The following is a 27,627-nucleotide window of genomic DNA, read 5'->3' on the forward strand; positions in this document are numbered from 1 at the left end:
CCTCTAGAGGGCACTGGTTACCACTGTGACAGTATCACAAGCCTGTGCTGTAGTGGTGCTTGTTGGATGCTCAGGACACAGGACTATAAATTTTTGCTCATGTCTTTTCTTTTTCTTTTTTTTTTTGTGAAGTGTTGTCGTTCGGGTGATTAGTATTTTGAATAATAATATAACTCTAGCATCAAATGTGCTAGAGAATTTGCTCTTACTATTTTTTACATACTATACTGCTGAGTGACTGTCTGCTCCTCGTCAAATACATTTCATTGCAATGTTGACCCTGTGCTAACTTGCATATGACAAATAAAAACTGAAACTGAAATGTCTTAGAAAGATTAACATGTTTTCTTTCCCTAAACCTTGCCAAAGTAACATGAATATATGGATTTTACACACATGATACATAAGTGAACACTCACACTTGTACAAACAGGATATTCACTATAGGCCACACAACACAGCACAGACTCACTTTGCACAGCAGACACACTCCACTTGAAGAACTACACATAGGAACCAGTTTCCCATGAGGCCTTTCAGGGGGTGACTTCCAGGTGAAATCCAGGTAACAGTTTAGTAAAATAAGAAGGCATGTATGCAACAATAAACAAAACAAAAAACTAGTATAGAGATAATTGTTAAATATTTTGGGGACGTCTTTATTGAACCTGTGTAAGTTATACCAAACACATCTTCTTCTTCTTCTTCTTTCGGCAGTTCCATTTAGCGGTCGCCACAGCAAATCCTCTTCCTTCACCTCACTCTCTTCTTGCATCTTCCTTTGCCGCACCAACCCTCTGCACGTCCTCCTTCGCCACATCCATGAACCTCCTCTGCGGCCTTTCTCTTTTCCTCCTGAATATATCCACCACCCTTCCCCTGCACATGTCTAAACCATCTCTATTGGAATAAATTCAGGATTCTTACTTTAAAATACATCAACATATGAAAAGAAGTCAACCTATTCAATGCATCTTGGTAAAGTTTCAACCACATCTGCTCTTCATCCGACCAAAAACAAAGCAGCTCCAAATCATGATGATGCTGATGATAATAATTTTTATGAGATTCTTTGAGTTACTGTGATTGAACTGTGAGAGCAGTCTAAGTACATACCTGGTGAAAATTTCAACATATTAAATTAACAGGGTGTTCTGTGATTTTGTATCCTCTTCCCCTGAGAGTCTAATATCACTAACAGCAGGCTTCTTTTATAACCATAACTTTTCACCTATATTGACTGAGTTTGCATCCTATCTCAAATATCAAAACTGCAGAATATGTGTGTGTCTCTGTGTGTGCTATGAGATCCTATATGTTACCCTCAAACCACCCAGCATGTGGAGAGTGCTGGGTGGTTTGAGGGGTGGTCTGAGGACAGGGTCAAAAACAAGCTGTAGCTGACATATGATTGGGTAAGGACTCACATGTACTGCTGAATGGAAAAGCACTGAAATGTGACTCCACAGGCTGGGAGGCATTCGCTCTGTTAGTCCACGTGTAGAGTCCAAGCTAAAGCTGAGCTTTTTTCAGCCATTTGTTAAGTTTCTCTCACAGTTTCTCTCAGCACCCACGGCAGCTACCAATTAGCTGTAAGAGCTTTATTAAAAAGGTTGACTAATGCACGTAATCACGTAAATATATTGAATTGTTTAGATGATACTGTGTTATCCATTTTTTTCCAGAGCATTTTCAACATTGACAGAAAAATATTGACATTTTTTATAAAACAAATAAAGACAAATGCACATGACACACTTATGATTATTGTAAAGGACAAAAGGTGAGAGTGAAAAAATACAATAAGAATCTGTAACAGACTAAGAAAATACTAAAAGGTTTAGTTTTTTTGTAAATTTTGTAAATCAACAAGAAAAAATTGTTAAATTGGGAAGAAATGAGGCAAATGTTTTGGAAAAAAATTGGTATATTACTTACTCAAAAAAATAGAAATATATAGGGAAAAAATAAAGATCTAGCAAATTCACATGAAAGCATTCACATGAAAAAATATGAATTTGGTCATATTCAGGAGACAAAAAGTGTCATATTTAGGAGAAATTGAGAAACACAAAAACAGCAAATTGAGAAAAAACGTGGCAATTTTTTGCATTTTGCAAGAAAAATTGTCAATATTGTCAAATATTGACTAAATTGAATTAATGAGAACAAATGCAGATTTATTGTTAAATATGTGACAAAGTTATTAGAAAAACCTGAAAATTTCATGAGAAAAAAAACTTTACAAGACAAAAGCTGCCAACAAGGCAAATTTGGGAAAAATAAATAGCAAATGTCCACTTCTCCTAAATTTCCCAGCATGTTCTTCTCTTGCCCTAACATATAGGTTCTCAGTATTTGTGACACCAACTCAGTACACTTAGGCATGTAGAAATGGTCAAGAGGGGCAGGCTGTTGTGTGTATTTCAGAAACTACTGATCTAGTTTTCCCACACAACCATCTCTCGAATTTACAGAGAGGACACTGAGTAAGTGGCAGTTCTCTGGGTCACAAGTCCTTTTCTCTGGTAAAAAAAAAAGGTACTTGTTGATGACAGAGTTCACAGGAAAATGGCCACACTGCTTCGACCGCAAGACATCAGAAACTCAAATAACCCATCATCACAACCAAAGTGTGCAGACAAGCATCACATGTGGTTCTTATGCAAAACTTTGAGGCAGATGGGCTACAGCAGCAGAAGACCACACCAGGTGCCAGTGTTGGTCAAGTTACTTGAAAAAAGTAATCAGTAACTAATTACTGATTACTTACCCAAAAAAGTAATCCCGTTACTTTACTGATTACTTATTTTCAAAAGTAATTAATTACTTAGTTACTTTTTAAAAACACGATTTACAACCTGAATAGGTAATAAAGCGATAGATCTGTCAGGCCAATTCTACTTTTTCTGCATAATCCATCACAAAATGTAATCAAATGGAAAAGTCCCTTTTTAAAACTTGTTTTATTAGTTTTAATCTTTTAACTTTATGCATCAAGCAAAAATTTAATTATATGCAACATTCTCTGACTTGAATAAATTAGTTTAACATTTAAACCTATTTTCTGCACATTCCAGCACATAAAATATTTTTTTGTGTGTGTTTACACTCACTCTTTCAAATAGATGCAAGTAAAACACAGCAGAAAATAAATAAAGTCACAGACTAGCGGTCCTGTTGCTCTATTTTCACCTGTAAAACAGGAGCAGGGTAGGCGGAGGTTTACCCTGGTGCAGGTGAGCCGCAGCGGTCAGTGGAAGAATCCGCGAGTTTCTCTGTGAGTTTCCCATTATGTCGTAGCGCACTCGGTGCTTGCTTGGAAGCTTACAGCTTTTTTTCGCTGTAAAAATAAGTTTTCTTCCCACGCACAACGGACGCTAATGTTTTTGTCACTTTTTATGGAATCAAACTCAAAATAAGGTCAGTACTTCCACACTTTAAACGCTGCATACTCTCTCCCGCACTCGATATATGATCCATTGTTGATCTGCACACAGCTGTTGTCACAAACGTGGCACTCGCTTACGTCACTGTCATGAGACATTCTTGCAAAAAAATCACGGTTTAAGTAACGCAGTAACGCAGCGTTCCTACGGGAAAGTAACGGTAATCTAATTACCGTTTTTGCAATAGTAATCCCTTACTTTACTCGTTACTTGAAAAAAGTAATCGGATTACAGTAACGCGTTACTGTACTGCCCATCTCTGCCAGGTGCCACTCTTGTCTGCTGTGAACAGGAAACTGAAGCTACAATCCACACAGGTTCACCAAAATAGATTTCTGCTGTGACATTTGGATGGAAGGCTCAGAATTTGGCATAAACAACATGGATCCCTGGATCATTTACCAGCACAGCCTACCTGATCGTTGCTGACCTTGCCCATCCCTTTATGAGCACAAAGGAGAACGCACCATGTCTCAAACTGGTTTCATGGACATGAAAATGACTTCACTGTGCGTAAATGGCCTCCACAGTCACCACATCTAAATCCCACAGAGCCATGAAGACAGACAGGAGCAAGGTGTACCTAATAAAGTGTCCGGTAAGCGCCTTCTCACTGTTTTCCTGCTGTTCTCAGACTCCACCGGTAGATGGCGCCACTCTTTGCTTCTCCACAGCGTAAACACATCACAGCTGCTGCCGACTGACACACAGCGAGGCGTTCTTCGACAGCGCTGCCAGCTCATCCCGCATTCTGTGAACAAATACAAAAATAAAAGTAACATAAAAAACCATCACGGCTCGCAGCAGAGATAATCCGGAGGACATTTTTTCCTGAGCGAAGTAGGAGTTTTAGTTTTTTTTTTTTCCTTCTTGCGTGCGTTCGCCTTTGCTACAGCTTTACCCAGGACAGCAGTGAGACCTCCAGGACCGAGCACACTGCGGTGAGTTACAGATGTGTGTTGTAACCCACGCGGATCTAAAAGCCACCAGTGGATCTGGGAATCCCACACGCAGTAGATTAAGCCTTGCTTGTGTTGTGTGTGATACTGTCAGAGCTTCTCGTTCACGTTTTCATGAGGTTAGCCTGAAGAGGGGAAAGGACACAACTCCGACTGTGTAAACAAACCAAGAAGTCATTATTCTGGGACTAAACGGGGTTTGTAAGGGTGCTGCCACCTGCTCATTACTTTTGTTTAGAACTACTTTAATACTAATTTAATTTTTACTTTGGTTATTTATTATTATTATTTTGAGAAAATACTAATTAATCAATTAAGCTATGTAATGTTTCCAAGCAAAAATTCTCTAGTCATGTGGATTTCTTTTCATGTGTCTTTTCGTGAGGATTTTCTCCTTTCCTTCGTCTTAAATGAGTAAACTGAGCAATTTTGGGGTTTGAGATCTTTACGAAACCTAAAAAAAGTTTACTTTTTGGATTGTCACACAAAACAGAACTTTGGGGGGGGATACATAATAAGAAGAAGCACATATTAATCAATTCGTTGATTATTGGAAAAACAATTAAAAAATAATCAAATATTTGGCAATGACACTACTTGTAACTTGAAAACCTAAAAATGAAATACTCCAAATGCCTCATGGATTTTAGGAACGTTACAAAGGGAAATAATTAACTCCTACAATATGATGAATTGCAGCACTGCATTCCATTTTTAATATCTTCAGCTAACATGTAGTGAAAATATATTTTGATAATATGAAAGTTAGAAATGAGGGGTGACTCAAAACTTTGGCACAGCACTATGTGATTATATGACTCTGAATGCAAAGTGGCATCAGATGCATCTTGTTTGAATCAGCAATTTTTGAAAATGCATCTAGAACCTGTCTAGGCTCCTCTCGTGGCAACCTTAGGAGACTAGACATAATAGTTTAGAGACGTTCAAAAGTGTGCATTTAAGCTCCTATAATTAACGGTGCATGTCAGGACAAAAACCGTTAAAACCTGTGGCGAGGTGCAGATCAGGGAGAGGGTATGAAACCATTTCTAAAGCTCTGAGGGTTCCTGTGAACACGTTGGCCTCAATAACTCAAAAACGAAAGATATTTAGGGCCACCAGTAGTAACTAGGGCCTCAAAATAGCCTGGGATGCCTCTACCACTCTAACAGAGCATTAGCGGTCATCTGGAGTACTTGCTGTGCTGGAGGACTCTTGGATTTCCAGGAAGAAGATTCTCTAACTGAATGAGTCAAAAACTGAATCATCTGGGGAGAATGCTAAGAACTAAGGTTGACAATGTCTCTGTATTTTACCAGGAAAATAGGAAGTAGGTGCAGAGATTTATTGAAACATGCAAATGCAATTATTCTTGTAATTTCTTTATGTAGTTTTCAGGACTACTTCTCCGGGTCTCTCAAGGGACGTTCAAAGCTCTTTGCTCTGTTCCATTGTCTGCTATCTTTTCTATCCAGGTCTGCTTTTACTGCACTGGCAGTGTGTTTGAGACTGTCATGCTGAAAAATTAAGCATATCAGATGCCTTCCAGATGGAATCAGAATTTAGCCCCAAACCATGACAGAGCCTCAACACAATGACATGCAATCTTGCTCCTCTTTTCTGAACTCCATGACAACAATTTGAACTATCAATTTTAAATTTGGATTCATAAGACCTGTTGCCACTGTTTTTATTCCAGTTCTTGTATATTATGGCATACTTCAGTATTTTCTCCCTGTTTCCCTTGGAATGGCGTCTTGATAACCAACCTTACACTGAGACAATTTCTGAGAAGCTTCAGTGAACAGTAGATGGATCTGCTGAGGACACAGATGTATCTTTCAGGTTCTGTGTCAGGTCTTGCTGGAATTTTTCCTATTTCTTTATGGCATGACTTTAGGGCTGCACGATTAATCGTTAGAAAATCGCGATCTCGATTCATACTTATGTGCGATCTCATTTCCAAATGACAACGATTTAAAAAAAAAAAAAGAAAAAAAGACGATGATTGTACCGCATTTTGATCCGGGACGTAATCTGCATGAAAACAAGCGCTCACTCTTCCTGCTCAACAAATGACAAGGGCGGAGCCTTATACCACGTGATACAGAAGCTGTGCCGTGTGATGCTAAAATTAGCAGGGAAAAAACAACGGAGAACACGTCAGGGAGGACAAGAAAGTGACGGGAGAAAATCCGTCCCGGTCAACCACCCAAACATCAATAACGGGAACCTTATACAGCGCTTCCCTATACACGTCGAACTCCCGCAGGCACAAAGAAATTACGGAGGCTATTACTTATCACCTGACCAAAGATATGGCTCCCATCAACACTGTGCAAAACGAGGGATTTAGGAAAATGATCAACATCCTAGACAAACGCTACACGGTGCCGTCCCGCAACTATTTTTCTATTGTTGCACTACCTGCTCTATACACGCAGTGTCGAGCAACGGTGGAGACGGAATTTCAAGCAGTACAACATTTTGCGGCAACAACAAAACGTGAGACATTTGTTGTTTTTATGTTTATTTATTGTTTTTATGTTCAGTCTCAACTGTTACGAAGTTGATGTGCAGTTAATAAGTGCAATAAATATTTATATTGGAAAAGAAAATCGTGAGAGAATCGTGATCTCAATTCTAAGCCAAAAAATCGTGATTCTCATTTTATGCAAAATCGTGCAGCCCTACATGACTTTTAGATACTGTTTAAACAAACAAACAAATAAAACAAAATTCCTCTGAAAATGATCAGATACAAGGACTGCACTGAACGTGAGTGACATCCTGGAGAACTATTCCTCAGACCAGTTTGAAGAATTAGAAGAAAGTCTGGTTTTTAATGAATGGAGGGTGGTGCTGGAGATGATGTGCTGAGAAGAATGTCTTTCCAAAACATCTCGAAGCTGAAGGGAAAAACAGACTTCCATGAAATATTGAACTAAGAGGCTTTTCTTAATGAGAAAATTCTCTTCTTATTTGCAGGAATAAAATCTCATTTGAACGTGGCTGAATGTTTTGTGAAGTAACTGAGTGCAAAGCTTTAAAGTCTTAAACCTAAGGTGGAATTTCCCTGCCTGTCACGGTGTTAAGTTTCCTGTTTTCATCAAATCTGACAGCCCTGTCCTAGTTAAAAAAAAAAAAAAAAAAAAAAAAAAAACCCAATCCAGCCTCACCCAAAAGATATTTTACTGTTTTGTTTTCATTTTTTTTAAGGTCTTGAAATGTTTAAACTGAGAAAATGCATAATTTCAAGACAAGTATGAGTAGTTTTAAAAGGGCTGGAAAATGGAGTTAAAGCTGTGCTTACAAATTGTGAAACAGTTTTAGTTCCTCAGTATAAAATGACCAAGGGTTTAATATCTCATCATCCACATTGCATGATGCCATTAAAAGATCTGGAGAAATCTCTGTGTGCAAGCGCCAAGACTGAAAATCAGTATTGGATACTGTGATCTATAGTCCCACAGACAGCACTGCATTAAAAATAGGCATGATTCTGAAACCACTGTCTGTGAGCACAGGTCACTGTGTCATCCACAAATGCAGGTTAATGCATTTTGTTCATGCAAAGAGGTAAACATGATCCAGAAACACTGCCATCATCTCTCGTCCAAAGCTCATTTAAACTGGACTGAGGTAAAGTAGAAAACTGTTCTGTGGTCAGACAAACTGAAATCTCAAATTCTTTTTGGAAAACATCCTCTGGGATCATCTGGCTTTTTATCAACACTCACTTTAAAAGCCTGCATCTCTGATGGTGTGGGGCTGCATTATTGTCTGTAGGCACCACCATCAATGCTTTAGAGCAACAATGCTCTCATCCAGATGATGTCTTTTTCAAGGAAGGCTTTGCATATTTCAGCAAGACAATGCTAAACCGGAAGCTGCAGCTATTGCCTGCGATCCAGATCTACCCTAAACTATTTGTACGACAAAGATTCAGGACTGTTGAGCAGCTAGAGTCCTATATGAGACATATGGGACAACCTTCCTCTCAGCTATCGCAGATGTTTATAGACTTGTTAAAAGAAAGAGTGGATGCCGCAGAGTAGTAAACACAGCCCTGTCCAGACTTTGTTTTTAAACGTGCTGCTGCATTCAAATTCAAATTAAGCCAATATTTTTTTCATAAAATTGTACATTTTCTCAGTTTAAACATTTCATATGTTTTTCATTGTTCTATTATAAATAAAATATGGGGTTGTGAAATTTGCAAATCGCTGGACTTTTTATTTGTATTTTACAAAGTTTCCCCGGATGGAAAAGGAAAAGTGATAGTATTTATAACCTTTGTTTTGTTTCAAGTAGGGGTGGGCGGTATAAACGGTATACGGTAGAAACAATATGAATTTGGCCAACGGTAGAGATTTTGACTATACCACTCTACCTCGATAGCGCATGTTGATGGTGTCATCAAGCCTGTTTTGGTCGAAAGCATCGCAGTGGCTGCAAGCAATATCATCTGCAAATTATGCCGGTTGGCAGTAATAGCAAAGAGAAGAAGCACGTTTTGGAATATGAGGAAAACCAAAAACTGCGCTTCCTTCACTTCCGTACCATTGATTCATCAATGTTGAATTCTCTCGCAGCTGCTCTATTCCCATGTTGTTGCAGTAAATTAATGACTAACCTCGTATTGTGGATGGATTATCTCAGTTGTTCTCCTGACTGAAGTTTGGTCCATTTAAAGCATCATGCCATGCAATTGCATTTGTCTCTAACCATCAGGAACCCTCACGTTAACTTTTATAGAGTGGAAAAAGTTAGCGTTCATCCTCTAGCTTCACTGTGTTTGTTATGCTAAAATAGCTGTGTCGCTAGCGGTCACGTAGCACATCATTATATACCAGCTAGTCCAACTTCACTAACTCTACAAAAGTCACTGTTGTTTAGTTTTCTGTCTTCATTTATGCTGGAAGTGATAGCAGAGCTATATGTTTTAATTTTTCAGAAATCTCTCAGTCAGAACATGGTATATCATGTTTAGGTGGAAACTAGCCAGCTAACTTCCTGCTAACTTCTGACTCTGTTAAATTTAATAAATTCTGTTTTCATGCTTGGATGTTAAACTTAATTGTTACACTTGGTAAAGCAGCAATGCTGATCATTTTACTAAAGATGAAACATTTAGACAGTTTTTAACTCTCAGTGATGCCGCAGTGTTCGTTTGACTTTGGGACCTGAAGAAGACGGAGTTTTGGACCCAGATTACTCTGCGAGGCTCCTGACTATGGTAGTTGTAATGCTCCCACAATCCATCAAGTGGTGCGGCTTCGTAGCTTACCAAAGTTGTTCTAAAACATTTTTGACAGATTTTTGAGCGCTTGTACCACATAAAATTGGTTTCGAGGTCAGTAAGCACAACCAGAATTCATAGATAAAGCAGATTATAAGGTGCACTGTCGATTTTTGAGACAATTAAGGGATTTTAAGTGCACCTTATAGTGCGGAAAACACGGTATACAGAGGAAAAGAATATATCGCGATATATATCGTTACCGCACATGCTTCAGATTATACTGTGATACGGATTTTAGGCCATATCGCCCAGCCCTAGTTTCAAGCATAAACAGATTTATGATCTTAAATAATTTCTCACAGTTAGTTACTGTATTATCACAAACAGGTTGGATGTATTTGCCAACTTGACCCATTCAATCTCAGAGTGATGGCTCTGACTCTGTCTGTGGGCAACACTTTTTAGTGACAAGGTTGGTGAGCAAAATAAAGACTTGACATGAGATAATTTAATCTTATTAGATAAAACAGATACTGACAAAATGTAACTTTGAGGGGAATCATTTGCAGTTGAAAAAAAAACCCCATGATAAATCGCAGTATATATTAGCATAAACATATAATATATCACACAGTGTTAAAAATTGCAATCATATCAGATTCTATTAAATACTAGTTATTTTTTAAAATAATGCTTTCACTAATTAGCAATATATTTGTGTGATAAACACAAAAGCTTCAAGAATTTCAAGCTGTTTTTTTTTTTTTTTTTTTAACGTTGTCATTATTTGGTAGTGTGTCTGGAAATTTGAGGTGAAAAAGGAATTTAATCCATTTTGGAATAAGGCTGTAACATGAAAAAATGTGGAATAAGTGAAGCACTGAGAATACTTTGTGTACTTCCTCCTTTGTCCCCATTATAATTACTGCTGCTGTTGGACACAGGGCAATCAAGCCTGATCATTAGACATAACTAAGGCTTATAAAGATTATGAAAACTGAAATGATGTCTGTTTGTGAAAACACCGGTACAACGAGGCCCTGAATACATGTTAAAAAGTTATGATAAGCTTCTCTAGAACTTGGTATTGGCCTTGAACTTGGTAGCGGAGCCCAGGTGTGTTTATTTAACAGGCTCTGACCTCTGCAGCTGTGAGCAAAGTTTAGTCTGGAAGAGCATGAGTTAAAAAAAAAAACCCTCAAAAAAACTACACATGTAAGAAACCACTTTCTTAACTCCGTGTAGACAAACAGAGGTAAACACTAACTTACACTACTGTGTGCATTTTGACTCCACTTTATAAGTTAAAGGTTATGTGTGATTTACCTACAGAAGTGTGGTATCTGCAGGTTTCCAAATCTGCTGTCAGTGATCACATATATTGAAACATTTTAGGGCCAATCTGTGTTAGCTGCTGAGAATCTGTTTTCGCAGAACCATACTGTGAGATATTTATCCTAAAAAAGTTAAGCTCAAGGACTTTAGATAATGGGATTTCAAATGGGCCCTCTGAAAACGATGCTAGAAAATCATCTAAAAACAGCCCTGCTTGTAGAAAACTAACCACAGTAGAGACTTGAAATTTTGCATAATTCCCGATAAGTGCAGCTTTTGTTTTTTCTGGCAAATCCAAGATTGTCAGATGGGAGGAATTCGATACACTGACATCGAATAACCCTGATCTAATTGTGTGAAACTAACTGATGCATTTATCAGTCACTTTCTTCATTTTTAATGATGTTCTGTATAAAATGAGTTTGAAAGAAAAGGAGGAAAGTTATCAGTGATTGCTGTAAACCAAACAAGTGTCTGATTCTGATAAATATTTAAAGTTAAAAAGAATACAAAAATACACATGTACCTAAGTCCTGATATCATTCAGTAAACCTTTAGTAAATTAATATTGGATGATTTGTAAATTAAGTCTAAGAAAGTCAATGCTCCAAAGTGAGCTTAGTTGAAGAAAGAAATATGACCTTGCTGCACATCTTTGAAAAGCACTGCAACAAATAGCAGTGAATATATTAGAGTGGAGATGCTAAACTGGCAAGACGGCAGACATCAGAGAAACATTCATGTAGATCGAAGCTAAACAGGCTTAGAGAACAACATGAATGGGTTCGCATCAGAAGGTCTCTGCCTCTTCGAATGGAGATCAAACCACATCTTTGTTGATATGTTCTGAGGCAGGGATCGCAAACATGAGGCCCGGTGTCCAAAATTTTGCACATTCATGTCTTACAATTTAAACCCAAGAAGTCAAGCTGACACATTTCATTCATTTACTAGAGCAACATGTTTTTTTTTTAATCATGTATAAACACTGAGACATTCTGTTTAAATTGCACTTCTTTTTCTTATTTTAGGATATGTCAGGGATTAAATGTGGAGTTATATTTTGGTTCACTGACAAAAAGAGGACTTTCACTGGTCCGGTCCACTTAAGCAGTATGTAGCCCACGGAGTAAAATGAGTTTGACATCCCTGATCTGAGGTGTGAAAACTCATCATTATGCATAGAAGATCTTTATTTGTGAAAGAGTTAAATTATTAAAAGATAAACGTTTTGAAACCACTGAAAGTGTTTTCTGAGTTGTATGTGGTGCAGCGTCATTCACAAGGCCGACAACAAATGCTGCCTCCATCCTAACATATATGTGGTTTTGCGTTTTCTTTAACTTTTGAAAATTCCTTGGCACAAATTTATAAGCTCGAACAGTCTGAGCAGTGCTAAGTTTTTAAATGTTATAATAAGTGTTTGTGAGAAATATTTATACAAAAAGACCTTTATTATCATCCCTTATTAACACCTCTAATCAAAGCTCACAGAAGTGAGTTCTGGGTAGATTAATTTGGCACCGAAAAAATGGCAACTGATGTCAGCAAACAAGAGCTACGCAAAGCCCAGAGAAGTAGTAAGGTTGGATTTCACAAGAGCTGGCAGGATTCCAGCACCACTGGCTGGGTGTCACGTTCAGAAGAAATCTGTTTAGTATTTCAAAATATGCCTTTCCAAGAAAGATGGATTGTTTGTGAATACCAAGAAGCATAATGAATAAAACACATTTCTTAACCTGCTTGTCCTTGCTGCTTTCGAATAACTGGTGTTGTCTCATTCATCCCCATCTTTGTGTAGCAAAAAAAGATAATAAAAACATGTCATTAAACAGGTTGCAGTTTTGAACAGCTGCTAAAATACTACTATGGATATGCACTTACTGGCCACTTTGTTAGGTATACCTGCTCAGCTGCTTTTTAATGGATATCTGCTAAGCCTGCATTTAGACATGTACACATGGTCAAGATGACCTGCTGAAGTTCAGACTGAGCATTGAAATGGGGGGAAAAGGTGACTGAAGTAACTTTGAACATGGCATCGTTGTTGGTGCCAGACGGGTTGGTCTGAGTATTTCAGGAACTGCTGATCTGAAGGGATTTTCCCACTCAGCCAACAAATCTGGAGCAACTGCACGATGTTATCACCATGTTTGCACCATGTTTAACCTATGAAGTGAAGAATTAAGGCAGTTTTTCAAAGGAAAAAAGGGGGTCCAAGTCACCACTAGCAAGGTGTACCTAATTAAGGTGCCAGTGAGTGTAACTGTCTTACTGCTTCATCATTTCGTTGCGTTAAGAAGCTGCAGTTTCTACTTCTGCTGCTGCTTTCTTTGTGCACTCTGAGCTTCATATAATAAAGTGATTTGAAGTGTGGATGAATGAGACTTAGTCATTTATTCTTTTCTTGAGTTTAATGCAGGTAACAAGAAATGCATCCATTAAATTGTGATAGTGCAAAAGATGTAGCACGTAGTGGTGTCTGGAAAAACAAGCAACATGCAACTAGCTTAAAATGGACACTGGGCTAGCTTGTTAGCTCAGAAATTTCTTAGACATATGGATGGACGAATCTGAAAATGTCACTCACTCTTAAACTGAAAGCTTAACTATGAAGAATTTTACTAGCCAGTTTCCCAAACACGGATTAAACCTAAAAGACTAAAAGGAAAAAAAATCTGTGACAACTCTATTGAAAAAAGGTTTAGTCTAGGATGAGGCTTAATCCATTTTGGGGGAATTGAGCCGTGTATTTAACAAAGGCCTCAGTCATACAGCGGGCCCCCGGCAACCACTGGTTGCTAGTGAAAAATGTGTATTCCCTAACTGGCTGGCGGATGCTTGTTAGCTTCCAGCAACCACTCAACCAATCAAAAACCATGAGTCAACTGCTTTCAACAACTTCTGTGTTCTTATTGTAACACCTCTACTAATGTTCTAGATAAGAATTAATAAATAGCTAAAGCTGCTAAACAGAAACAAGCAAACAAACTGAAACTGCACTGAATTAAAGGCAAAATGTCGAAAATAAATAAAAATAAAAACTAATCAGAAAATAATTTTAGAGCGCTCAAGCACTCCCAAAACCATAGTAGCCCTGAAAATAATAGCAATAATAGTTTGGAAAATAATGCTAAAATGCTAACTTCTAATGCTAACCCAGAAGGAAGATGAAGAGGTAATCTAATGACACAAATCAGTGGTGCGGATTTAAAACACGTCTTACCTGAAGCGTTAGCAGGCAAAAGTGCAAATTGTTGTGATGATGAAGGGTGATTAAAGTGACTTAATAAGTTTCTGCTTATGCATATTTGCTGTTTAAATAGCATCAAAAACACTGGCTGGCTAATTTTAACCTTCAGTGTTTGTTTACAGTATAGGACAGTTACAGATCCAGGTATGAACAAGTGAAAAGAATGTTACCTGTCCATGGCCAGCAGCAGCCCGTATTGATTTAGAATATTGGTATGACTTTATTGTTATAAATTCTGTTTCACTGTTACCTTGGCACAGAGAAGGAGAGAGGAAGACAGAGAGGGGGAGGACAGAGATTTCTGAGATAAATAATATTTGTGTTTTCTTGTTTTCAGTACAGCTGGTCTTCTACATGCATTAAGCACTAGGTTGTTATATATTATTTTAGAATCTTTACTCAAGTCATGGATTTTTTTTTTATCAGTTATTGTGCAGAAAAAATGCAAAAGAATGCAAATGTGCAAAAGTTTAATAAGGTTAATCCAATTTTCTTATAAGCAAGCTGAAACTATAAACATACAGAGATTGTTACTAATGTATAGCACCTGCAGCAGTGTGGCAGTAGTCGAAGTAGTAATAAGTTCAGCATGGGAAGCTGGCATAGAATATTTTAGTAAACCAGGAAAAAAAATTCTTTGCCTTAAATAACAGTGCCTCAGCAGAGGTTTAGATCTAGTTACGCCCCCGGTGGGAGCGTACTGTTAATGGTGGTAGTGGGCTGGGCCTTCGTCGGCTGTGTGGTTCAGCTGGGTGGACTGCCCTGAGAAACTTAACATTACCCACATGTTTCCTCCACAGCTCCACACCATGGCTCCCACTCTCACCATGCTCCTCTTTGTGCTTCACATCCTCACTGCTTCGGTGCTGCAGTCGGCCTCAGAACCAGGTAGGATTTTGAATATTTATTTCAATAAATCAGCATCTGTGTTTGTAAAGCTGTGGAAGACCTGATTCAGGTTTGAAAACACAGTCATTAAATGACATTTATTCGTGCCTTTGGTTGTGTTTTGCAACTCTACTGCTATGACATCTGGTGCCTTCTACTAGCCAGATTTTCAGATGCTGTTGAACTGTTTTGTGGGAATAAAAATTGAGGAACATCATAATAACTGGGGAACTATTACCAGAGATCAGGATGCTTTTAATGGTCACAGGAGACTTTGAGCCTAGTATAATGTAAAATACTAATAGTTGCATACTTACTGAGCTGGTTTGGCTTTAAATGAAATGGGTTGCATAACACATTCACAGAGAGCCTCGGTGAGCAGAGAGCAGATTTCTAGTGAAGTGGCTTCCCAGGAATTCTGAACAGAGAGCACTCGGCTGTTGTTAAACAATGGGAAGCTGTTCAGTTCGTAGAGGCCTGGCTTTCTACCAAACACTCCGCAAATGGAAGTGAAAATGCTGTGTATGTGGACACATAGGCTGTGTTTTATCCACAGTGATAAACTATGTCTGTGCTGGCTATTTATGTCACACATGGACATCCGGTGCTTTGTCTTGTTACATAATGCTCAGTAAGTTAGCAGAGGTGTGGACAGAGAACATGATCTCCTGCTGTTTGCTATTATCCTCTTTGTGCTCAGTACCCTTTAGGTGGGATTTTACAAGGCCGCTGTGTTTTGACAGGAGTGTTTGCTGCTCTAGAAAAAAAAAAAATGAGACTGAGGACAACTTGTGATTGAAAACAGTGAAGTCACAAGTAAAAAGAATTCTTTTTAAAAACAGATTGTGCAACACGCTAGCCAGCTTGTAGTGACCTGTACATTACTGACTCACTCCAGTGATCTCAAATGTTGTGGAGGGATTCTTATTGGTTTATTGTCACCATGGTTAATGGCTGCTTGCCCAGTGGGAGGAATATCTACACAACCAACATAAACTTCGTGATCTAATTGTGTAATATGAGAACCTACTCTGGAATTTTTTAGTGTAGACAAGATTTTCAGAATCAACATAAATTTAAAAAGGCTGAATCATCATCAAAATATAGCCAGAGGCCTTGAAATTGTATTTACGCAAATGTACACTATATGGACAAAGGTGCTGGGACCCTCTTTGTAGCTATAATAGCCACTATTTGGTGTTGTGCTTTGTGATGTAATGCTTGCGTGCAATTGCCCTGCCATAGAAACCCATTCCATGAAGCTTCCACTGCACAGTTTCTGTGCTGATGTTATATCCATAGGAATTTCTAGCTCTGCAGTAGCTGACTCAGCAGATCATTGGCGACGTTTATGCACTACAGTGGTCCCTCGTTTATTGCGGGAGTTACGTTCTTAAAAATAACCCGCGATAGGTGAAATCTGTGGAATAGCCAGCTTTATTTTTTACAATTATTATAGATATTTTAAGGCTGTAAAACCCCTCACTACACACTTTATACACGTTTCTCAGACAGGCATGAACATTTTCACACTTTTCTCTCTTATTTAAACACTTTCAAAGTTCAGACCTTCATAGAAAAATATGTCCACCATTATAGAATGAAACCAAAGATCAAACCCTTTTTTCAGTTCCAGAACATGGGAATAGAGCAGCTGCGAGAGAATTCAACATTAATGAATCAATGGTACGGAAGTAGAGGAAGCAAGAAAAATGAGTTGAGTAAAGTTTGACTTATCTGACTGTTTTGTTTCGCTTAATGCGCCTCATAATCTGGTGTGTCTTATGGTCTGAAAAATACGGTAACTTCTACCTTCCTTTAGCTTTAACTTTTTGTGCGATGGTCTTCTTCCTCTGCCTCTTGGGTGCTACCGCAGGTGCCTTTGATGGTGCAAAACGTTTCGTCGACATTGTTGTGTTTGTTGGGGAGAAAACTTGCAAACATACTGTACAGCACTTCAGAGTCACACTGCTAGCGATTGAAGAATTATGTAAATTTGACAAGCTGAATGCATTCTGTACTGTACAGTAGGGCTGGGCCATATCATACCGTTCACGGTAATACCGGTATAATGTTGGGCAATGATAAGAAAATGAAATATCGCGATAGAATATGGGTAAAACGTGCATGTGCAGTGCCTTTGTTTACATACGCACATGGCGGAAAAAGTATGGCGGCGGCGACGCAGAATGAGAAGGGCGAAAGCGGATTGTTAAATAAAACAGATGAACCAGAAGTGGTTTGTAAAAATGCTGCAACTTCAGTGGTGTGGAACTGGTTTAGCTTTCGACCGTCAGATACACAACAAAGCACTATTTTTGGTAGAGCGTGCTAGCGGGCCGTCGTTATTACCGTGTTTTTTGGAAAATACGGCACACTTAAAATCAATCCTTTGATTTTTCTGAAAATCGGCAGCGCCCCTTCTAATCCAATGGGCCTTATGTATGAATTCTGGTTGTGTTTACTGACCTCGAAACGATTTCATGTGGTAAACGGCGCTCGAAAATCTGTCAAATGTTTTAGTACGACTTTGCTAAGCTACGAACCCGCACCACTTGATGGATTGTCGGAGCATTACTGCTATTGTAGGCAGGAGCCTCGCGGAGTGATACGTACTGTGCTTCAACATAATAATACCCTATTGTGTGTGTATAACCTCTTTTTTAAGTTTTGTGGATATTATTCATGGTTATGCTGAGGATATGTCGGCCAATTTCCACTGGAAATGCCTTTTGGTTAAACTGTCAGCAAGGAATTTGCATTTACACTGTTAAATTTTTATATAACTTTAATGCACATAAAAAACAGCTGCTTGTTTAAGTGAAAACACATTGATTTTTTTTTTTCACTAATAAAGTTGTGGAGTTGTAAAGTATTTTGTCTAGTGTCAATTATATCGTCAGTTATATCGTTATCGCAAATTTTCAAATGTATATCGTGATAAATAGTTTTGGTCATATCGCCCTGCTCTACTGTACAGGAGACACAGCAGGAGACTGACTGACAATGGTCTACAGCCGATCAGGATGCAGAATACAATGCGTGTAAACAAAAAAAAAAGAAAGAAAGCATGCAAAGTTGCACAAAATAATCTGCGAAACAGTGAGGTCGTGAAAGGTGAACTGCGTTATAGCGAGGGACCACTTTATATCCTTCAGCGCTCGGCAATCCCATCCAGTAACTTTACTTGGTCTGCCATTGCTGTGGGTCCTAAATGCTTCCACTTTGCGTATATAGACGTAATACCGCTTACAGTTAATTTTGATTATTTAAGAGGAGGTAAATTTCAATTTTTGCAGCAGTCTCGTTAGAGTACTATACTTAAAGTTTAGAGAACTCTTTAGAAACAACCATTCTTTCACAAATGTTTGTATGATCTTGCTACTCAGTACCAAAAATATGGTGTTTACCTACAGATTCTGCATCAGGTATATTTATAGAGAGTGCTCAGTGTTTTATGTTGTCATGCCAACAGTATAAAAGCCACTTAAACATAGAGGCAAACAAAGATAGGGTGGCTATGCAAACTGGTTGTATTTTGCTAATTCTCAGCATCACTTTACTCCCCAACCAACCTCTTAGTTATATTACCATGTCCAGTGTTAAAAGTTCAGTTTAAATACATATTTACAAGATGAATACAAAAGGTAAACCTTCAGTTTTGCTGAACTTTATGGAGCCTTATAACCACAGCCAGATTGATTCCAAACCGTTTTCATTCTGGCAGATTTTATAATGCAGATTTTAATTTGTCTCCCCATTACACACAAGGTGTCCTTTCACATCACCGCCTCTGAGAGACAACAATTTCCAGGATCAATAGTGGGTGGCTTGAAGGCAGGTCATCTACCGATCAGTTCAATCGCTGGCTGCTCCAGTCTCCAGACTGCATGCCTAAGTAACCTTTGGCCTAGATACTGAACCCCAAGTTGCTCTTTGATGTGTTCATTGGAGTATGACTGTGTGTAAAAGGCCTTAGGTGTAGAAAAAAGTGCTTGTATGAATTAGGGCTGCCACAAACAATTATTTTGATAGTCGACTAGTCCCAGATTATTTTTGCGATTAGTCGCCTAATCAGATCATGCATCCACTGGACGTAAAGTGTACAGCTTATTGCGCCAGCATGCGTCTGCTCTTATATAACTATCATTAGCTTACAGCTTGAAGTGTTTAAGGTATGTGCTAACTAAAAAAAAAAAGACAAGATGATAGTTTATTAAACTTTTAATGAAATTTTTCTTTTTTTAGTTTTTTTTTTTTTTTTTTACTTTTAATTCCACTCACTGGTTAGATTTGGCACTGAAAACGAGTGCTGAGTTTAGGTAAAATCTCCATGGATAGGATTAGGAGAGGACTGGTTTGGATTTAAACACACCCTTTCACAACAATGGCCCTGTTTGTTGTGAAATAATGAGTTGGGAGGGACCAATTGGGCTCAATTAATCCTTAACATGGTGCATCAGGGCAAGATGCAAAAGGACAACTTGTGCCTTTTTTCATCTTCCATACCAGTAGTTTTGACAAAGGGGCACTAATTGATGCCCTGGAGATGAGAAAGGGCTGTAACATCTGAGGCAACCAGTGAGGCATAAAATACCACACTCAATCTGGCATTTCTGCTAGCATTTTGAAAATGAAACGGGTAAACATAAATGAAATAATTAAGAAATGTAACTGGTTTTCAAAGTAATGATGATGAAAGCAGAGGAAAAAGTTAGAGGATTTTAAAGAGGTAAAAAATAGTCAACAATCAGTCGGCTTTAACAGTTTTGTTCTTGTTTCACAATAAAAGTCAACATTATCTGTTTCAAGTTTCAAGGGGTTTTTTTTCACCTAAGGTAACAAAACTTTTACAATAGCTCTGTCACATCTCAAGGGGTGTTTATGCTCTTTCTTTCCTCCTTTCTTGTTCCATTTGGCCCCTTATATGCTCATCTGGGTCAAGCTACAGCATTGGAACAAATAGTACATTTCTTTTGAGAGCACACATAGCCAAAAATAACTCCTCTCACTTTCCAGCTATACTGAAGCACCAGCTGTGGGAGGTACTACTTCTAGGAATTGAGTGGTCTCTGTAGGGGTCAACAAGTGTTTTTCCTCTTTGCTACTAGAGCACCACAGGGGATATTACTTAGAAATCAGGACATTTGCCGTTGATAAAACAGCATTTCCTCTCTTAGGAGGTTATATTGTTGCTTTTTGGCATGAATAAACTGTTTTCCTGCCCATGATTTGCCCATAAAGCTTGTTGGGTCTCTAAAAGGCTGGAACTTTAATCACCGATAAGGGCTTCTTGGCTCTTAGCCAAGGAAGGAAATGGCTTTTCTAAATGTAGCGCGTAAGGCATTTCCCCCCTGAGAGTGCACTTATTGATGTCTGAGCATGTGAATCTCTAAATCACTGTTTTCGCTGTCTGCTCACAGGAAAGACATTAATGAAGGCTTCCCACCAATATGCTGAGCACAGGTTAACAGGTGCAATAAGGGGAAAAACATGAACTGATTAATTAGGTGGATTTGGTAAGTGTACGAGGCAGTCCGTCAAAAGGAAATTAATTTATCTGCTATTTCCCTTCAGAGCTAAAACATAACACATCTTATCAAAACAAATCACACAAGGGTGTTTTGTTTTACCCTGAAATAGGCTGCCAGGAGGCCTCTGAGAAAAAACATGCAGTAAACATGTTTACCCCGTAAGCTCGTGGCAGATCTGTAAGAGAAGCCCTGTAATGAGAACAAGCTGTAAGCTGATATTGCCATCTTGGAAACCGTCTGTGTGTTTTGTAGCTCTAATGATATCTGCTGCTCCAGAACTACTGCTCACATGTTTACTTACACCACAAGTGAACTCTGCTTGGTGGCTGCTAAGCAAACACAGCAGCACTTTGATGCACAAGCACAAAAATTAAAACCCTTTGCAAGCCAGTCTAGTTTTTTTAATCACTTCTCTACCTGCAAATGGCCCAACTACACAACACGTGTATAATACGCTGTGGCACAATACACTTTTTCCATTTTGTCTTCTTTTTCACTTTCACTCAGTACTTTAAATACAAGTGAAATAAACCCTGAAATCACAGAATTAATGTTAGCAAAAGTGTTTCTAAAATAAAATTACTCTGCTTACCCTTTCATCGTATTATATTTAGTGCTGTCAGCGTTAATCTCGTTAAATCAGAATCAGAATACTTCATTAATCCTGAAGGAAATGACGTTAACGCCATAACCGCATTAACGTGGCAGATTGCCACTTGCCGCTAACGCGTTAACGGAGATTTGCCACGTTAATGCGGTTAAATGGTAAATGGCCTGTATTTGTATAGCGCGTTTACTAGTCCCCCCCAGGGACCCCAAAGCGCTTTACACACCCAGTCATCCACCCATTCACACACTGGTGGACGCAAGCTACAGTTGTAGCCACAGCTGCCCTGCCTACAGAAGCGAGGCTGCCATATCGCGCCATTGGCCCTTCTGGCCAACACCAGTAGGAGGTGAAGTGTCTTGCCCAAGGACACAACAACCGAGACTGTCCGAGCCAGGGCTCGAACCGGCAACCTTCCGATTACAAGGCGAACTCCCAACTCTTGAGCCACGATCGCCGCTTTGTTATGGCTATGGTTATGGCATTAATGTCATTTTAACGAGATTAATGCTGACAGCACTAATTATATTATATTATTTGGTCGCAACTTATCTTAAACTCAAACAAATAACAGTGCAGCACCCCATTTGCTTTTTCCTTTTAAGACCATTTTAAGCAGGGAAGCTGTGCTTTTAGCAAATCAAATCATGATTATTTCACAGCAATGTTGTTACCATCGATTGAGTAATAATTTCACCTCTTATCATTTTATTGGGCCATAATTAAAGTCGCATTCATTTGAAAGCACTTTATTGTTTTAGCTGGTGGAGCTGAATGAATTCTGATTAATTTGCAACCTGCTGGGCATTCTGACTAATAACATGCCTTATTTAGAAGTTATTACATATCCACACAGTGTTACTGATTGACCAGAATGGTCAGCATACCTTCTGCCCATTGAAACAAGAGTATTATTTAACACTTTGCATGGCATCAGTAATCTCCTTTTTTAATTCTAATCATACAGAGACCATATTCAAACCTCTGTGTCATTGTTTTATGCTAACTATATTTCCCCAGTCACGTGCCTACATGTCCCTTGAGATCATAGATTATATATGAAGCTAGATAAGATAGATGGTGTCACTGTGGTGGTAGAAACACACTTCGAGTCAGAAACATTCGAGGAAAACCGTTTGAGGGTCAACACATGAGATGCAGATAGCTATTTTTGCATTTTGAATGAAATTACGCACTTTACAACATGACTTTGTGTATATCAAACTACAGTATATCACTCTTTCCAAGGTTAAGATTTTCCATGCCGGCACTACAGTCATGTGAAAAACCGTTTTCACACGACTCTGTGCAACGGAGTGAAAAACTAGGTACATCCTTGCTGCTTCCATTATTAACAAGCGTGACTAGCTTTTTTGGGGGGGAAAAAAGAAGAAAAAAAAAGAGGTTTTGACATGTTGCCGGTCTGGAGCATCCAGGTTCATGTTAACACAACGCCAGAATTTTTTTTTTTTCCAGGAATGGATACCCAGCAATTCTACCCCAAGGTCATACTGTGTAATACTCAGAAAAACTGTAAAACCTCCCCCGAGCTACATCCTAAAATCTGCAGGCCTCAGTTAGCATGTGAAATGCTTGACAGTACAATTAGAGAAAGACTGAACAAGTCCAGCTTGTTTGGAAGGGTTTCTTGGAAAAAAGAAAACTCTTCTTCTCTCTAAAAAGAACATGGCAGCATGGTTTAGGTTTGCATCTAAGTTGCATCTGAACAAACCCAAAGGCATCTGGAACAATGTCCTGCCATAATACATGCAGATCACCACACCTCATACCAACTATCAAGCATGGTGGTGGAGGGGTGGTGATTTGGGCATCTTGCAGTCATTGAGTCGACCATGAAGTCCTCTGCATTCAAAAATATTGTGTCTGAGTGCAAAAGTGTGTCAGTGATCCAAAGTACATCAGCAAATCTGCAAGTTACTCATTTATACAAAAGGATCTACAGGCCCCCCCCCAGGAGACAGACACACACACACACACACATACACACAATTTCTGTCAATGATTAACATTACAAGGAGATCAAAGTTGAATTTCACTTGACATTAAGTGCAATTGCATCAGAAAGTTCTTATTTGTTGATTTTTTTTTTTCCTTTAAAAAAAGGAAAAACAAATATCTGCATTGCTCCGCCTACCGTCAGTGGGGCCCTGCCTACAGTTTAAGAGTAATTAATAATAATTAATATGAAGTAATGTTCTTGAACGCTCACATTCAAGCGCATACCAACTCAAAGAAATGTTCCATGTTTTCATTTATCACTAAACTGAGCTACAGGAATCCACCACATAGCTGAGTGTCAAATTAATTATTCTCTTAATCCTGACACAGTTCTAAGGAGGAGCAGGGGATCGAATACACAGGTTATTCTTAACCCATGACGGCTTTTTCTCTGAAGCAGGCCAAAGCTATTCATCTGCTGCCTCTCAGATGTGAAGGAGTCATCTCATTGTCACACTTCTATCTCATGTTTTATCCTCTCGGACATGTTGATGTAGTCAGCTGGCTGCGGCTACTGCTGTGTTTACCTAACAGCCTGTTTAAAAAAAAAAAAAAAAAAAAAAAAAAAAAAAGCTCTCAGCTTTCTATTTAAAAGGACACCTACTTGACATTTCACAAACATATCCCCATTCTCCCATGCAGACTGCTGTCCATACACACCCTATTTAGCCAAAGCAAGTCACTTTTAACCACCCAAGTCAACAAAATACACAGAATAGATAGCCCCAACATACAAGATGTACTTTGCTGTGTCTCCCAGCACAGACTCAAGATTCCAGGAGACAGACGGTTAATTCTAGGAGCTGGACAAAGCTGTAGAAGGTCCTTAACAAATCAGCAGGATGGTATCTGCTCCTTTGTGGACGGAGGAACAGGATAAGCACTGCCAGAGCTACAAAATGACCTTCAGCAGTCTGCTGTTGTGAATGTCTCTACATGCATAAAGAACACGGGGTCCATACAGACTACAGAATACAATTTTCATTTGCAATGAAATTTCAGCAAAATGGATTAACCTGCTGCGTATTCTTTTCATTTCTATCAAACAATGTAGCGTCCTTTCAAATCGAACACACTGCCCAGTCCATATCAGTGTAGATATCCAGTGTTCCTTTGGATTTTTTGACCAGTGTACAATAAAATAAAATTCAGGAAAATAATAAAAAACCAACATATAGTGTAAAAGAACATGATGGACACACAAAATTTAACCGTTTTTAAGATGAGACAATACCGGCTTTTATTTGGTTTTCACTTGGAGGGAAAAAAAGCCCAAAAAATCACTCTTCCCATCAGCGCTGCTGATTTGTTTTGTGAAAGTCAGGAAAAATCAGCTGAAGCACCAACATCCTTAATTATAAGTTTTGTGCATATGTGGATTAAAAAGTGCCTTTTTATTTGGCAAAACTAATTACCTTGTTTTGGGGTTTTTTTTAATTCCCACATCCCTGATTTGATATCAAATATTATTAGAAAAGATGAACCCAAAAGCAGAGAGGCGGGCTGTTTTATTTATACCTTCATGCATGCAGATCTCTAACAGCTGGAGTCCAAAACAAAGAGAAAATAGAATCCAAAACTAAACTAGGAACGCTTGGATGCAAACAGGTGGAGGACCACATGACACAACCACAAAAATGAGGATTGGATGCCTTTATACAGAGACACATAAGGGCTAACAAAAAACAGCTGAGAACGATCAGAAAAGGGCAAGGGTAGGAAGTAAAAGTGCACACAGTTTCTAAAGGAAGCAAACAGAAAAGAATACAAACATTTACCAAGTGCGACAAGAAAACATACTGAACATATCTACACAAGAAGACAGGGGCGAGGAAACACTAAAAGACGAAGACAAACAGGGAACTAACTAAACAAAAACTCCGTATAGACATCAGTAAATAAAGATAACACCTGAAGACTCAAACAACAAAGGTAGAAAAACAAGACACCATAAAGACTGAATAGGGAAGCTCAGAAAATAAACATGTCAAAACTTCTAAACACGAGGCACTAAATTAAAACTGCTCTACAAACAGTAAACTAGACACACAGAGAATCCAAACCTAAAAATAACCAAACAAAATGCAGGGACTACGGTCCCTGTGGAGATGATAAACAAATCACAAACAACATGAACAACACTGAAAACCTTTCATAAGAAAAAAGGAACAAAGTGTAAACCACGAGCTCCCAAAATTGTAGCACCAGTTAACAGCATTTTGTTTTAAGGTAAAATCTCTATAATATTGGAGAAAACCGAAACCGTTGCCGAGCTTGCTCTGAGCTGCACAGTGGTGGAGTCTCAGGGAGGGGCAGCCATCTGGTGCTACTGGTTGGAAAGCGAGGGGAAAGTGCGAAGTTTAGCAGAGAGAGATGACAAACGGCACACAAAGGAAACATTTGGCCGGTTAGAGGCTTCATTAAACACACACCGGGAACACAAAGCTCCGGAAACCGAAACATCTGCAGGAAGGAACAAGAACAAAGCAGGTGGGACTTCATGGGGGAAAAGACACAAGGTTAATGGTTTATCATCATTATGAAAATATGATGATAAACAAGGACAGAGGGGAATAGGGGTGAGGTGCCCAGCACAAAATCACAGGAGGTCCTCCAGATTTGTAGTTTAAAGCTCAATCTGAAAAGTAGAGAGGGTACCTGCCTCCTGAACCTAAACTGGGAGTTTAGCTGATAGCTGAAGACTTTGTCTCCCGTTCCTCTTTTAGAAACTCTAGGAACCACAAGCAAGCCAGCGGTCTGAGAAAGAATTGCTCCATTGGGATAATATGATACTATGAGGTCTTTGAGATACGATCAGGTCTGATCCTTAAGAACTTGGTATGTGAGGAGGACTTTAATGTCAAATCTGGATTTAGCAGGCAGCCAATGATGGTATGGGAGAAATGTGATCTCTTTCCTAGTCTCTGTTAGTGCTTTCACTGCAGGATTCTGGATAACAATACAATTACAATACAATACAATTTTATTTATATAGCCCATTTAAAAACCAGATATATGCCAAAGTGCTTCACAGAAACCAATTACAAGCAATAATAAATACAAGTAAATAAAATAATTAAATTAAATTAAAAAAAATAAAATATACTGACAGGTGGGAGACATAACTAACCAATGATACAGCAGGCATAGTAGGCACGAGCCGAAAGGCTGAAGGTTAAATCATAAAAACATTAATAAAAGCAAAAAAAGATAAGTTACAGTACACTTAAAAATGCAGGGTCTAGGAGGCAGGGAGGGCAAGGCTAAATAAATACATTTTTAATCGAGATTTAAAAAATTGAACTTAATCAGATGCGTTAGGTAGTTTAAATCGGATCTATCCGAAAGATCCTTTTCTGTTACGATGGGTACCTACTCTTCCTCCATTGCCCCTGTTACCTCTGGTGTCCCCCAGGGGTCTGTGCTAGGTTTTATGCCGTTCTCTTTATACTTGTTACCCTTGGGCCGAATCTTTGCTAAATACAATTTATTTATTTATTTTTTAAATTAACTGAAAATTTTCCCCAATAAGTTTGAAGTTGGGAATGAACAATCTTCTCTAGGATTTTAGACAGAAACAGGAGTTTGGAAATAGGTCTAAAGTCAGCGAGATCTTTCTGATCCAGGCAGCTCTTTTTGAGTATAGTTTGCACTACAGCATGTTTAAAAGCAGCCGGAACACAGCCCGATAACAATGACAGGCTAATTAGTGATAAAATACGGGGCCCGATAACGTTAAACCCATCTTTAATAATGCGAGACGGGTGGATGTCATGAACAGCGTTTGAGTGTTTTAGGTGATCAATTATACCCTTAAGAGTAGGGAGCGAAACTGGATGAAACTGATTGAGGTTAGTGGAGCATCGTAAAGCTGGGGCCTGACTCATCACAGGGGGGTGCAAGACTCTTAGAGATAAGATTCTGCCTGCAAAATGATTTAAAAATTCTTCACAAAGAGCTAAGGAAGCCAGTCTAGGCATTTCAGGACAGGGATTAATCAATGAGTTAAAAGTTTTAAATAAAAAATGTGGATTGTGACTGTTATTTGTAATGACAGCCGACAGGAAAGCCACTTTAGCCAACTTAACAGATTTCTGAAATTCCAGGCGGGTCCTGCGAAGGATATCAAAAAACACCTGGAGCTTATCTTTTTTCCACCGTCTTTCAGCTTGGCGGCAAACGTGTCGTAGAGCACGTAAAGAGTCATTTAACCATGGCTGAGAGCAGCTTCCAAACATTTTACCTTTATAGGGGCCACAACGTCAAGTAAAGAGGAGCATGTATTCATTTAAACAGTAACGTATTGTGAAGGTTCAGACAGACTTAGTGGATTTTTAG

The 27,627-nt window shown here is 38.7% G+C and overlaps 1 protein-coding gene across 2 annotated transcripts in view; it reads left to right on the top strand.

The window, feature by feature from the left end:
- Positions 1-3,739: 3,739 nt before the first annotated feature.
- Positions 3,740-27,627, top strand: part of LOC146383435 (growth hormone receptor-like) — a 32,072-nt gene continuing 8,184 nt past the window's right edge. Inside the window, exons 1-2 of one of the 2 annotated variants that reach the window (XM_084934680.1) lie at positions 3,740-4,390; positions 15,042-15,129. In XM_084934680.1, coding sequence (XP_084790806.1) covers positions 15,051-15,129 — 79 coding nt within the window. In that variant the 5' untranslated portion in view covers positions 3,740-4,390; positions 15,042-15,050. Of the gene's footprint in view, positions 4,391-10,448; positions 15,130-27,627 lie in introns of those variants that run through there. The other variant, XM_084934679.1, reaches the window with a different exon arrangement.

Source organism: Perissodus microlepis, chromosome 7, assembly GCF_051167445.1.
Source record: "Perissodus microlepis isolate ML-2025 ecotype Zambia chromosome 7, ASM5116744v1, whole genome shotgun sequence".
NCBI classification, from domain to species: Eukaryota; Metazoa; Chordata; class Actinopteri; order Cichliformes; family Cichlidae; genus Perissodus; species Perissodus microlepis.